Raw genomic sequence first — 16,234 nt, 5'->3', positions numbered from 1 at the left:
TGGCATTCTTCTATCCCCTTGCCTTGTATGATGATGGATACCTTAACAGATTTAACACCATCTGGTCTTCATTTATTTCTTATGATCTGTGGTCATTCTCGCTTGACCTTGCTGCATACCAAAAAAACAGTAACATGCATGTTTGAACTTTTTTGACAGTGTATGAAATATGATTGATAGACAGAATTCTCTTGGCATACTTTTGCTGATTTCATGCAGCAGGCCTTCACAATCACTTCCTAGCTTTCTATTATATTAAAGACATGAAGGAAATTCAAACTAAAATGTAGGCCTAAATGTTAGGATGGTTTTTGAAAAAAGCAGAATGTTACAGATCAAAGGACATAATTTCAGTTTTCATTTTATGATGTTACTTGCCAGGTGCTCCCCAATGTGTATCATAAATTCTACAAATTTTAATTTATACAATAGAAATAATATTATTTTTATAGAAGTATGATAGGTCTATATATGTAGGCATACAGGACAGACCTATTTGGCAGAGTAGCTTAGAAAAACTAAGAGCTCTAAGTCTCTCAATACTCTAATGTCTTGTAATGAATTGCTGTTTGAACTCTCATTTCTCTGCTTTCATTTCAGGGCCCTCGGAACAATTTTTACAAGGGGTGCTGATATAAATTTTACAAAAAAAGGGTTTCTCTAAAAAATAAGGTCATTTTGGGGCCCAAAATAATTTCACAAGCAAAAAAAAATGTTTCCACTACAAAATAAAGGTTTTTTGGTCCCGAGCTTCCCAGGGTCTTCTTTCATTTAAACCCACCTAACACTAAAAGAAAAATACCAAAGACTATAGAAGTATTGATATTGCATTTCTTTTTTTTCTCTTCAAAGAAACTCACCAGGATGCAAAAAATATTATATTTCACCCTGTTCTATGGGAGAATTCAATGAATCAATTTGGTTTTAGCATGGGAATGGTGTTCAGAACTACCAGATGAAGGACACCAAAATTCTGACAGAGATCACAAAGGCACCCACCTCCACATTGAGTTGTAATTCTCCGTCCCAGAGCTTGACACAAACACATTTCTGGGTACTAGCAGCATGGTGAAGTCCTCTGATGCTTCCTATAGCAGCCACTCCAGATGCCATGCCCCCAGAGCCCCCTCCCCAGATGGGCATGACTAGGCATAGGAGACCCCCAGCCTCCCAGCCCTCAACTCTTCAAAGGAGAATCAGTGTTCTTGTCTGGTCCTGCACGATTGGGAAAGTAAGCGTGGCCCTTGATCCCCTCAGATCCTATCCTGACAGGTTGGTGCAAGATGACAAACACTCTTTCAGTTATGATCAGATTTAGGAAAGTGAAAGAATCGTGGTGCATTCAAGGATCTGGTGGTTACTGGTTCATCTCAGCTCAATCTAAAATAAAATATTAGAAAAAAAGATATAATCAAAGCAAGTCTTACATGTATGGCTATGCCTTGCATTTCAATAAATTTCAACCACCGATATTGTAGAAATGATCTGATGCATGTAGGTAGACTTACAACAGAAATCCCGGACATACATGCATATAACAATTTCTTTTTGAAACAAAATGGAATATCATTAAGACTATAGGACACCATGTAAAGTGATGCCTATGGAAAGAAATTATTTATGGGCACTGTCATCAGTAACTAATATTGCCTTAGAGTTTTGCTATGAATAGATGAGCAATCAGAATTAAAAATAGCAAAGACCTGACCACACATACACATTGTTTTTTCTTTAAATCAAAATTCTTCTTTAGAGATACCGCACTAACTCTTGGGGTTTAAAAATAGTATTCTTTCATCTTAAAAATAGCCTGAATGGCAAAATTCAAGAACAAATTTAGGCACCACCCAGTCTGCGGAAACCACAATCGATAGGAACTCCTTTGTTCATACTCTATTCAAGCAACTGACTTTTGCTTTGTCTAGGCATGGTCTGGGGAGGGGGCAATTCTAAGCGCTGACCTCTATGAACTGATATGAATTTTAATCTCTTCCTCATTTCATGTTTGATTTTTAAGGTACCGTGTACATTCCATGTAATTGTAGGTCAATCAAGGGCAAGTGAGTCATTACCAAGTGAATTTTGTCTCTTGATCATCTTCATACATTTGAGCATGAAGCCTATGACAATATATTCCTGCTAGACAAGCTTGTTCATCAATAAATTGGCTGAAAATGTAGCTTGAAAGCAGAATGGTTCTCAAGCACAGTTGTGTTAAAAAAAAACAGTGGGCCTACATTGATATTATGATAACATGAATGTGATACTTTTTTTTCAAAAACTTGTTGACACAGAAACATAATTGCCATAGGGTGGAATTCTCTGGAGTTATTCTTATATTTGCTAATGACGTGAAGGATAAATAGCATTGAGTGATATGATCTACACTGAAGAGAATAGATGTCCTAAATCAATGTCGTCCACCTGGAAAACTTTGCACATCGATAAAGAATTATATAGAAATTTCACTGTCACTTGATGAACACTGCAAACCTGAACATATTTCATTTACATATTTTAGTTTCAAATTTTTAATTGTGGAATGATTATCCTATTCACCCTGAAGTGCACAATTATTATGATCCCTGGATTATGGAAGCAAAAATTGAACAGATTTCCATTGAATTAAGGGCATAATGATTACAAATGTATCTAGGAATACTGTTCTGGATATGGAATAATTTGAGGAATGAATCTTAAATCTTAAATTTTGGTGCATAGGTAAATAAATTACAGCCAACTTTAAAACTTGATTGAAAACATTCATTTAACAAATGATTACCACACCTGAGGGTTTCTATCAATTTTATAAATATCTTCCTCCTTCTATTGCAGGAACACCTCGAAGTTTAGAGCCAACAGAACACAAGGTTATCTGATTTATTTTCCATCCATACATTAATTTTGACAAATTTTCCAGAATACATTGTACCTGATCAAAATAATTTGCAAAACCTTGCAATTTTCTTTTATATTTCATGCTTTTGCGATTTGATTTTGCAACATTAAAGATAAATTCCAGTTTTGGTAACGATCTCAAAACGACTTTTTACAGAATCTAATATAATGACCACCCAAGTGTCTGTTTGTATGAATAAAAAATATGTGCTGAAGGATTCTGGGAGAAATTGTGTAATTGCTGAGAAATAAGCAAAATAAGCGCGGATTTGGTCACTTCCGTCTGGTCTTTATTCCAGCAATAATAATACACTGTCCCACGTGTGCCTATCTGTGTTGGTGATCTTCAGTGTGAGCGTTTTTCAGCGTAGATTTCAAGATTTCACCAAGTTCAGTTTATGTCATTGTACCAGATCTAGATTCTCGATGATATTCTGACAATTAAGCCTTGTTTTACAGACTTTCTCATGAAATCAGTGTTTACTGCAACTACTGGCATTTCTCTTTAAGTAGTGAAATGCAATGTATTGCCCTACTGCTTAAAATTTCCTATCCACTTTACAGTGAAGAAGAAATAAACAGCTAATAAATAACTCCAAACCACAGTCACAACATGTGCATTTGATGAAGATTTTCGTTTAAATCTAGGTAGAGATACTGTTTTGGATGAGTGGGGATCCTTACAGAGATTACAAAGAATTTGTGAGTTTGGCGGGAAGAAGAATTGTAGAACGACACATAGAAGACTAAAAAAAGCAATGAAAGCCGTTTGCCCAGGACAGTACAGTACTTCTCATTCAAATGCATCCAAGCTTAAAAGATTCCTTTTTTTGTCAAGTATGGTTCGGTTTGTTGCATTTTAATACTGTACAAATTGTTGGCTGTCAGGAGGCAATGTGTTTATGAGCCATAAATTGGTTAAAAACTGACTCCAATCTTATTTTACTGTGTCATTAATTCTTTCTCTATTGCTTCAGGCTAACCATTGACAATAGACAACCTCTGAGCTAACAACAATTTAGAATGTAAAACTATGGTTAACTTTATCTAGCTTACTTCAGTATATTATTATGCAAAAAATCAAACAATTTCACATGTAATCTTATTATATGTACATGTACAATGCAAGAAGAAATACAAAGTAAATATACTGTATGTTACTGCATGCATGCTGAATTGTCAAAAAAGAAAATTATGCAACCTAAATCCTATAATTTTATCAGATCACGTAAATCCATACCAGATTAAGTAGATTACTGCCTACAAAATGGGGTTTACATACATACACACTTGTCAGATTTTATTCCATAAATGCATACTACAGTACTACCACACATCTGATCCTTTCGCAGGGCCTTTTGCTTCTTCAGAATGTCAATTCCACTCAAATTCTTGTCTCGTTCATCTTCAGGGAAAGCTCCAATCTGGTAGTGGAAGCCACCTGCCATCCATTCATTCCTTCTCCATCAGCTCTCTCTCCATCTCTGACCCTCCAATCTAACTGGGCCAATCAACGAAGGAATGTCAAATCGCCATAGTAACCGCACAGGGATCATCTTGACAAAGCGAAATTTTACACTCCCACCAGAATAAGAAGTCAAGAAGCCACGCAGGCCTACATGTATTTGTTTGTGGTAATCTTGCGAACAAGATGCCAAAATCTGTATGATCATTGGATTGTTAGCAAAGAATGTAGCAATGATTCAAGCAAGGAGATATCTCTGTTGATATATCCTTGATTTAATTGGCATAAGTAAGCCTAAAATAAATGGGATAATTTAAAAATCTCTCTATCTATGTTATGTAAAGCCAATGTATACATTGCAGGTGGTAGATGTTCAAGAACATTCTTGAGAGGATTATGATGTGACAAATAATTTAGAAAAAAGCATAAAATGAACTTGATTGTACAAGTAACATTTACATGTACTGTAAACAGATTCCATTCTCAAAGAGATCTATTATTTCAATCAGGATTTTATCTCTTTTTTAATGTACAAAATACACAATTTTCCTGGAATTTTCATCATATTGCCTACTGTTTTGAAATCATTTTACTCCCAAGAAGAAATTAAAAAGTTTCAAGGATCACACTCAGGCCTATATGTACATTGAGAATATTGAATGATAGGCATACATGTAATTAATGAGGGAATTACATAATTAGACTAAGCAGATTATTTTCAAGCTACAATTGATGTGCCAACTGTACAGTGTACCTGTGGCTGTGTTAGCAATTTTAAGCACACTCGATTGTTTCACAATGTTTTATAGCTCTGTGAAGATATGAGAATAGACCTCAAACTTTCCCCAAACATTATTGCTTCATGTGACAACTTTTGGGTTGAAGTTAGTTGAACCTTTAATTGGGTCTACTTGGAAAATATTGATGAACCATCAACTCATTATGCAATATTTTATAGACTTTTTATATCCAAGAACTTCCCTTTCAACTTGTACAAATACAATCTCTTGGCTTGGATGGCAATGAGCCAAGACCTACTAGAATTTTGTTGAAACCAAAAACCACTGCTGGTACAAAATCCAATTCCAAATCCCAAACAGAAAGAAGAATGTGAAGTATTTTGGGGCTCAATATAAAAACTCTTTACAAGGGACTTAATAATCCAACATTAAGAAAAGAATATGGATTTTGTAATCAGGCCTGAAAGCCTGGATCATCTGGTTCATAAGTGCGTACACTTTCACTAACAACCATAGTTTGTATGTATGTTATAAAGACACAAAATAATGGTGTATATTCACCATTAAACAGCTTGAAATGAATATATTCAATAAATTTAAGATGTAAACAAATACCCATATAGAGTAATGTCAGGGAAGTGTGAGGTCTACATGAATGCGTAACATTCCGCATTTCATCCCTGCAGCATCAAAAATGGATTTAAAGCTAAATGATAATAGTTGCAGTAAAACACTAATTCCGAGAGAAAGTCTGTAAAACCCCGGCTGTAAAACCAAGGTTAAGAACATGTATGACTATATCATCGTGGATCTAGATCTGGTAAAGTTTACATAAACTGAACTTGTGAAATCATAAAATCTAAGCTGAAATACGATCACACTAAAGATCGCCAACACAGATAGGCACACGTGGGACAGTGTATTATTATTGCTGGAATAAAGACCCGACGGAAGTGACCAAATCTGCGCTCATTTTGCTTATTTCTCAGCAATTACACAATTTCTTCCAGAATCCTTTGGCACAGATTTTTTATTCATACAAACAGACACTTGGGTGGCCATTATATTGGATTCTGTAAAAAGTCATTTTGAGATCATTACCAGAACTGGAATTCATCTTTGAAGGAAATTAGTGAGATGGTACTCCATCATTTTTACCTACATGATAAATGAGTACCTAAAGTTGATAGGCCAAGCAGCAGAACATAACTTATTGGTGGCTTGGGCCATAGCCCATCAGCAGAGTCAAAGAAAAGCAGCTAGACTACGTGTAAGATTTATCTGTTCAAATCATATCATTTCCAGCCTGGAGAGTACCCTTGAAATAATTCTATTACACTTCCCGGTTCCCTGGTTTCAATTTTTCAAAAAATCATAATGAACTCCTTCAGTCATTTTGATATCAACTTATACCACTCAACAAGAACTGTTCCTATGCTGGTCTTAGGAACTCATATATTCCAGGGCTCCACACTAACCCTTTTTTCTACTGGTCCAACTTGTTCATGTCTGATCAGGAGATACCCTGTTTTCCTATTTTACTGGTCCAAACCTAAAATTTACTGGTCCCTAGATATAAAAAAAACATGAAGAAAAACTGAGTTTATTTTGCTGTCTGTTAATGCTTTTATTGCCCCCAAAGAAAAAGCCCATACAATCTAACAGTATACACACACAAACACAACATACATGTTACTAGTTCATGAAAGCCATAATTTCTCAATATTGAGAGCCATTTTTCTTATTTACAAAAGAGGAGAAAATATCATTTGCATCAGTTTGATATATTATTAACTTGTCATGTCAGACGAGCAAATCGGGCTATTTTTGAAAAGTTAGTGGCCCTACAGCAATTTTTACTGGTCTGCGACCGTCAGACCAGTGCCACTATTCTATTGGTGGGTGTGAACACTATCTAAAAGAACGGTTATATCATCCTGAGAAGTTATTGGAAGATGCAACTCTTTTTCAAATGGAATTTCAATCTATGGAACCATGCCGAGTTCTTGGGAACTCAGGATGAAAAAATGTTTGGAGAATTCAAAGCATCTCAAACGAAGAGAAGTGGGTGGTTTATCTGGATAGCTCCATCGTACAACCATAGCACACAGAGTCATGCAGGCCTACATTGTTTGTGGACAAAGATGATACATTATAAGCCTTCCCACAAAGCTGTAATTAAGGAGGATCTATGTTTTTAATTTCAAAATATGATCAACCATTCTGATCCTGAATTTGAAAGAGAACACCCACACAAGAAAACCATATGATATATAAAAATATGAATGCTTGTTTTCTTTAACGTTAATTCAGTTTTTTAATTCAACTCAGCCTGTACCTGCAGGTTCAGTGATATTCCTCATACTAGTTAAAGATTAAGCAATATGTTCAAAAGTACAGGTTGCCAATCTTAGTGCTTTATTCAACCATCATATTCAAACTTTTTAATCACCTTGCATCAAATCTATCATAAACCAAAAATTATATTCGAACGAGTACTGTTTAGATTTCACCTATGAATTTAAGTCATTCCATAAGACAACATTACTACATCGTACATTCCTAAAGTTCTACAAAAATATTCCAGTAATCAATTGTACTGTCAAGAGTTATCGCTACTTGCTATTTTTGAAGACCAAAGAGTATTCATGACATTCACACCTGATAGATAATGGGTTCTACTTCATGGAAGATACAAGGAGAGGGTAGACCAACAAAGAAATTCAAGGTTGACAGAGTTCATAAGGGCAAAAATGTCATTCCCACAACAAATGCCTTGCAAAAGCCTTCATTTGTTTTAACATCAATGTTCTTACGCACAATCCTGATTTAAACTATTGTATCTACATGATATGCATTGATTGGTTCATAAAACAGATCAAGAATAAGATAACATGACAGACAAATTTGTTTAAAATATTACATTTACATTCATTTTGTGTTAGGGTGCACACTCTTTATAGTCACATTAGTGTGAAAACATAGAACACACAAATTATCTATTATAAGATCATGAAGTGGGCAACATAAATCTAAATACTATAATAAGTCAAGAATAACATTTCCCCCTTTCACTTGTTTGAAAATGTCAATTCATCCGCTCTGACAAGGTGTACCAAAAAAGAAGAAAATTTAAGAAGAAGAAAGTTCATCTTTTGTAAACTTTGTTTGTCTCCAGTGTCTGATATTTCATACTGAATTATATTCCTAAATAAACTTTGTATAGCTTTGAAGAAAGAAGCACGAAAATTAAACAACCAAGTTGGAAATAAATACACAAACCAAGAAACAATATAGGTGTTATATAGGACCTGATTATCATTTGTAAAGGTTAGAAAAAGTACATTCTACTTCTGCTACACAAATATAGTCAGGTGCCAAAATCAAATAAATCCTTTGACCAAAAAGCAGGAAATTTTCACAGTTGGTGACCCATAGTGTGTCCTTATCCATTTCACAAATATGTGCATTAGCAAGGTCTGCAAACATCATTCCTAAAGTATGGATTATAATATAAACTTTTAAAGAAACAAATAATCTAATCTTACAAAGAATTGCTTTTCTCACATGATATAATATCTGAAATTGTGAAATGACAAGGCCTTGGTGGCTAAAATCTGTTAGCTAGTCCTTCTTCACCACAAGGTTTTGAACTTGAAAGTCCACCGGTAACTGACCATCAAATAAGACCTACAAATATTGTCAGATTATAAGTGACCCCTTAGGAATGTGACCTTTAGGGTATGTAGACCAGTACATACCATTTAACCCAAATTTTAGATTAACCTTTTAGACATATCTGTCCATCTTAAATAGTTATAAATAGGACCTACTACTTGTATGCTCAAGAAATCTGAAATCAAATGTTTTATGAACAGTTGTATGAATAAATACTTTATTTGTATTGTGATTATCATTGTAAACATCAATCTGCTTGAGCCCTGTTTAAAATAACAATTAATACAAACTTTGGTCTGGGATTGAATGAGTCTACATGCAGCTGTCATTGTCACAGCATTAATCTAAGGATTTTTAAGGGTTTTCTACCAAGTTTCAAAGAACCATGCAAGAGCAATATTCAAAATACAGAGAGAATTTTCATTTTAAGTAGAATTGCTTTGTTGCATTGAATCATCAAATTCTATAAACACTAAATGATAAACTATAGTAATAAATGATGAAAGCGGTGCCGGTACCACAAAAGTTCTAGTGCGAAATATTGCCAGTACAACTCCACAATGGGAGCGGGGCAAGCTACGATTGTAATGCAAATGAACAGGCCCAGTATGAGGATTGAATCACAGCCTTTGTGTACCCTGAATAATAGAACCCCACATTGATGACATTCCAGAGGGTGCATTTATGCCTACTGAACCATGCATCATAGCATGACAAAGTAAAATGCGATTCAGGTGCGTGGAGGGGAAGAAAAAAACATGGTAAAAAAGGAAGAAATAAATGCGGTTGTTAGCAGACCTGCTTTCTTGTAAACCTCAGACGATTGTTGAACCTTGACCTCTTCCCTATTTTTATTATTCAGGAGACATTTTAAAGGAAGAATCATAATTCTAGAGCAGAATAAGTACAAATAGATTTTACAGCTTTGATTCTTAAAGGACAAGTCCACCCCAGAAAAAAACATTGAAAATACAGAAAAATCAAACAAGCATAACGCTGAAAATTTTATCAAAATCGGATGTAAAATAAGAAAGTTATGACATTTTAAAGTTTTGCTCATTTATAATTTTTCTGTTATATGCACAACTCAGTGACATGTAAATGAGAGTAGACGATGTCCCTCACTATGTATTTCTTTTGTTTCTTCTTGTTTGAATTATACAATATTTCATTTTTACAGATTTGACAATAAGGACCAACTTGGCTGAACCTTATAGTATTAAAACAATGCTAATTCCACATGTTCAGGAGGAATTAATCTTTGTTTCACATAAAAATGAAGAGAAAATTAGAATATTTCATGTTTCATATAATAAAAATACAAAAGAAACAGTGAGTAGATGACATCATCGGTCTCCTCATTTGCATACTGACTAGGATTGCATATGACTATTTTGTGAAAAAAGCGAAAATTAAAAATGTCATAACTTTCTTATTTACATCCGATGTAATGTGATGATTTGATGAAATGTTCGTGTTATGCTTGTTGGATTTTTCTCTTTTTATTCAACCTTTTGTTGGGTATGGACTTGCCCTTTAATTTTGATTGTTCAATACTTTACATTTTACTGTTCTTCCAAATTAGGCCTCAATCCATTTTTCTTTTTTTATTTCTCATCTATAAAACTGACAAATAGAAATCTAGACTGGACATGTTTTACATGTTTGTCCATGAATGCCTCAACTTTCTTTTCAGACACATACCAAACCTAGTCTCCTACTAATATTAAATTGATTTAATATTATTGTTTCATTATAAAGTGTTGATACAAAAGACTGATCATAGGGCTATTTACAACAAATATTTTATGAAGCAAACCTCATTTCCACCACCAGTAAAGCAGTGAAATGGCTAAATATGAGAGCAATGTAGTGGCCTATTTAATATTTAAATAAAAACTGTAAGATACAATGGAGTATTATTGTAGAATATCAATTTCTTTTGAGTTGTGGATAAATAATTGATATGTAATTTTTTTTTAGAAATGAAAATAAAATGAAAGAAACTGTAATTGTATTGACGATTCTGCTTCATTTTGGCTTTTTGTAAAAGGTATACTACAAAATAAATTTGGCCCAAAGACACTGCCCATTTAAATAAAATTACATGTAGTTACTGCCTTTGATCTGTGGATTCTGAATTTGATTGTGACCTGTAATTCATTCTGATGTACAGTATGAGACTTCATACCAAAACTATGAAAATCTGTTAAATATTTTTCAAATTATCATGGAAAGAGGGGTGTTTGAACTAAATGCTTCTAAAAAAATGCTCTATAGTACGAACAGAAAAATAGTAAAAACAAAAAATTACATTTCATATTTGAAAGCAAAAGTGCATATTGGGGACTAAATGAGGAATATAAACTATAGAGCGATGTCCTTGATAATGTGGTAAAAAATATTGTTTTTCATGGGCTGCTATTCAACTGCTTTCTTAACATTTAATACAACATTCAAAATCCACTTTGCATTTTGGATGATTTTTACATTTCTCACAATATATATTTTGGGGCAGTTGAGCAATTAATTGCAAATAGATTTCCTTGTATTTTATAAGCTATTAAATATAAGATGCATTTTATTGCAAAAATAGACCTACAGATATCATTCCTCATAAGCATACAAAATGATAGCTTTTTCATTTTCTTTTAAAAATCTTTGCAAGCTAAAGTTTCATTAAGCTAGAGTATTATTTAATTACAAGTCTAGACTAGAGTTTGTTTTCTAAACAAGATCAATGCTAATTTATATAAATGGATACCTTCGTTATTAACATAAAGGGACAGTCAAATCAATAGCCAGCAATATACTGTACGTGTAGGCAGCTGTTTTCTCCTTTAGTCCCATTTCTTGATATGAAGAATTGCATGCATCATGAGGTCTTGTGGTTAGAGTATTGGACTCATGATTGCAAGGTTATGTGTTCCAATGCCAGCTCGGCCATTAACTCAACTTTAACTAAAAAGACCAGAAGGTAATCTCTGTTGTCTATTTAAGGTCAGTCTTTATGACAGAACTTTAATAGAGGTAAAATGTTTCCTACACCAACTTGGCATTGATGTGGCAGAAAGCTGTTTTGCAAAGTTCCTACAGGAGTAACTTCAACAAAAACTGAAATAGAAAATTACCTAACACATAACACATGCCAATTACGGTTAACCATTTTATCTCAACTAACATCACTTCTACATTGTACATCTGTACTACTTCCGTTGATGTTGCTGCTGCTGACGATGATATTAAAGCACCATTATCGTCATCATCTTCACCATCATTAAAGGAAGATTAAAAACTAGGAGAAGTGAACAATGATGAAAGTACACTTACGTAATTAGAGAACAGATAACACAAGATTTTCAGGAAAAAGGTTCAGCTCCGTAGCTGCTTAATGGACTTAACAAAACATCAAGTTGTGAGGAATCAGGAATGACAATAATCATTAATTAATTACATGTATATAATACAATTACATAATACAATCATGAATGATGATAAAGCTGAGTTTTGCTGACATGACATGACAATGACAGCAATGATGATTATTTTGATGAACGATAAAAATGATGATTATTATCATTAAGTGATGGCCCGTGGGGGCCACTTACATTGACGAGTGGATACCATGCGCGACCAAAAAACACGTAAATAGGATGTATTTTTCACGATAGGGCACGTTACGTACGTAACGTGATAAGGGTGTCAAAAACACAAAAATAATGAAAAAAGGGTATCTATTTCGCTAGGAAAATTACGTGTTTAGGGTTGAATTTGCGGGGATGATAAAACAAAATTAAATTTTATAAAGGATGTCCTTTTTGCCCCAACACTACGTGTTAAGAGTCCGATTTGCGCGAGGTGTAGAAGGTGGTGTCGTACTAAACCAAATAAGGTAAAGCCGACTAATGAGGGAACCGTAACAATAAAACATTCCTGTACTTGTTTAGGGGATCATTTCAGGGAATATTTGCCAAGAGTATCGTTTTGTTTCCAATACTTGTTAAGGGTAGGGTTTTACACGCCAATACTTGTTAAGGGGTGCATTTTCAGAATATGGAAATTACGTGTTTAGGGTGCTTTTCCAGAACCCATGATCGCGCATGGTATCCACTCGTGAATGGAAGTGGCCCCCCCGGAAGTGATGGATGATGATCAGATGATGATGATGATCAGATGATGATGATGATGATCAATGATGAAAATGATGATGATTATGTTGATGTAGATGAATGATGATGGGGAGGAGGATCATCACAACGACGATAACGATAATGACAATAATGATGAAAAGGATGATAATGATTATTAAGAGATGGATGATGATGATGATGATGATGATAATAATGATAGATGATTATGCTGATGTAGATGTATGATGAGGATGATGATGATAATGTTGAAAATGATGATGATAATGAATCATGAATGATAATGATGGTTATGTTGATGGATGATTATGACAATGATGATTACGTTGATGAACAACCAAAATACAGACACTGAAGCATTTGGTCTAACTCGCACTCAGCTTCAATAAACACATCCTCTGCCGTACGTTCCTTCGGCATAGAAACGTTAACGATTGCTCTCTCTTTCTCAGTTCCTATTACTCCGCTTCCACACATAACACCACGGCGTTCGCCAGCCGTCGCGTACTACCAGTACCACCACTGACATGCCGTGACTGCGCTGCTGCTAAGACCTGTATGCGAAACACCTGTAAAATGATCCTCTATCTTACTAAATTTCTCCTTAATCTTACCGTAATTTGTTGATGTGAAGGATTCCAAAGTATAAGACGACAGATACCACAGTACCCTCATACACTTGTCCACAAAAATAAATAATCACAAATCGTGGTAGGACTCCAAATTCGACAGGTCCTAATGGTAAAACAATTAAGTGTTAGCTGCGGTTGTGAGCTGGCTCTTATGCAGCAACAATATAGTCAGCAAGCTCGCAGGAACACGGTTTACCCAGTTGTACACCGCATCACCGGCGACCAGCTTCGAAATAATGATGACGAGAGGTGGCGTAAATGATTGAAAGTCAGCAAGGGAAGGTGACTGGTGCTGAAAGATTCAAAATTTGGCGTCGGAGCCAGAGTGAGAACGCCTCATTGAAAGAAGTCAGGCGCGGATCCAGGGGGGGGTAGGAAACAGGGGGCACGTCCCCCCCCCCCTTGAGAAGAAAAAGTAAAATTTGTAATGTAAAAATGCCATTGAAACCGAGATGTGCCCCCTCTTTTGAAATTCAAGACCCTTTTTTTCTGGTATGAAATATCCTTAATTTGTGGTTGAAAACCTTTTTTTTTCTGGGGGGGCTGTCAAAATTTTCCTCCGAAAAATTATTTGCCCCCCCCTTGGGAAATCCTGGATACTCCCCTGAAGGAATAACATTAGAACGAACGAAAGTTTATTGAAGTTACAGAATGAGCCTTTGAGGGTGATGTTCCATGCAGGGAAAACTGAATGATAATTAGTATTGAAAATATATTGCTTGGAATATTTTTTTTTGTTTTACAAAGCATTGATTTTTAATATAAATATGTGAAACTACACTTTGGCTATAATAATTGACAATGCTATAAAGTTCCAAAAGCTGAGCATAACAAGCTATGGTCGATGGCCAAGAGCTACAAAAATTTCCCGCTCATAATACAGTGTAATATGAACAGGCAGTGGCGTAGTAAGGAAAAAAATTGAAGGGGCCAGATGTGGCATTTCAGGCAAAATTATATTTTTTATTGAAGTGGCGAGAGCGAGATAGCAAAATTTCGACATTTTTATTATAAAAATCTAATTTTGTGATAGATTTTGACAAAATATCAACAAAATATCATATTTCGCCCTTCTCTCTATACTTTTCTCTTTTATTTTAGTTGGTCTGTGAACATTTTTTTTTTTTTGGGGGGGGGGCGGGGGTCTCGCCTCCATAGCATAATATAGGCGCCACTTTTCCGACGACGGCGGCATCGTCAACATTGAAAACTTTACCAAAGGTTAAGTTTTTGAAATGTCATCATGACTTATAGAAAGTATGACACATAAACTTAGAAACTTGGCCTGTAATCAAGTATTACCCTGTTTAAGTTTCAGGTCACATGACCAACGGATCGAAGGTCCTTTAGGGTCAATGAACTTAGACCGCATGCACGTTGGGGGAATCAACGGTTACACTTCGTAATTCCGAAGGTTCGTAATTCCAAAGGTTCTTTATTCCGAAGGTTCGTAATTCCGAAACTCGTAAATTGCCTATACCTCGATGTTCGTTAATCCGAAAACGAAAAAGGGTCCGTTAATCCGAACATTTGTGGCGTAATTCCGAAGGTTCGATAATCCGAAAAGGAAATGTCGTAATTCCGAAGGTTCGTTAGTCCGAAAACGAAATGAGGTTCGTAATTCCGAAGGTTCATTAGTCCGAAAACGAAATGAACAATGAACCTCATTTCCTTTTCGGATAAACGATCCTTCGGAACAACGAACCTCATTTAGTTTTCGGATTAATGAACCTTCGGAACAACGAACCTCATTTCGTTTTTGAATTGTCGAACCATCGGAACAACGAACTTTATTTCGCTTTCGGATTAACGATCCTTCAGAATAACAAAGCTTCGGAATTACGAATGTATACGGAATCAACATCTTAACCTAAGGTTAAGAAGTCCACCCCAACAAAAAATTGATTTGAATAAAAAGAGAAAAATTCAGCAAGCATAACACTGAAAATTTCATCAAAATCGGATGTAAAATAAAAAAGTTTCACCACTATACACACAAGTAAGCTTTTGTCAAAACAGAAAAATCAAAGAATAAGAATAAAGAAAGTTTGAGAAATATCGGACAATTAATGAGAACGTTATATGAGTATTAAATAACGCAATCACTATGCCATGGAGATCATCCAATTATTAAATGGCAATATGACAAGGATGTGTGATATCACATGTGAACAACTTTACTTTGATGGACTATAATACCCCCAAAATGTCTCTTTTTGGTGCATGATACAAACTCTTTATCCATGATGTACTCTTTAATAATCTGTATTACATGCCCTCCTATAGAAAGAACACGTGATCTACTGATATATGTGATAAAAGAGGCAGTTTAAATGCAATATACAGTGAAGTAATGGGGAGAGTTGTTCACAAGTGACATCACACATCTTTGTCGCATTGCCAATATGAAGATCTCCATAGCATTAGTGATCATGTTCAAATGCTTTTATAACTTTCTCATTATTTGTCCGATTTTTCTCAAACTTTCGTTGATCTGTTTCTTTGATATTTCTGTTTTCACACAATCTATCTTGTTTCAAAGATTTCATTTTGATGAACTTTTCAACGTTATGCTATTTTGATTTTCTCTATTATTCAAATAAACTTTTCTGGGGTTGACTTGCCCTTTAAGTTTTCGAAATGTCATCATAACTCAGAAAGCACATGGGTTCA

General features: G+C 34.9%; 1 protein-coding gene across 1 annotated transcript in view; it reads right to left on the bottom strand.

Moving 5' to 3' along the window:
• LOC121419278 (FERM domain-containing protein 1-like) overlaps positions 1-13,755 on the bottom strand; it is a 46,506-nt gene extending 32,751 nt beyond the window's left edge. Inside the window, exons 1-2 of the mRNA XM_041613671.1 lie at positions 13,544-13,755; positions 1,000-1,380 (exon numbers count right to left, since the gene is read on the bottom strand). Of these exons, the coding sequence (XP_041469605.1) occupies positions 1,000-1,143 (144 nt within the window). The 5' untranslated portion in view covers positions 1,144-1,380; positions 13,544-13,755. The remainder of the gene's footprint in view (positions 1-999; positions 1,381-13,543) is intronic.
• Between the last annotated feature and the right edge of the window lie 2,479 nt (positions 13,756-16,234).

This window comes from Lytechinus variegatus, chromosome 7, assembly GCF_018143015.1.
Source record: "Lytechinus variegatus isolate NC3 chromosome 7, Lvar_3.0, whole genome shotgun sequence".
NCBI classification, from domain to species: domain Eukaryota; kingdom Metazoa; phylum Echinodermata; class Echinoidea; order Temnopleuroida; family Toxopneustidae; genus Lytechinus; species Lytechinus variegatus.
Note: the sequence above shows the minus strand (reverse complement) of the source record. Positions and strands in the feature narration are given on the sequence as shown.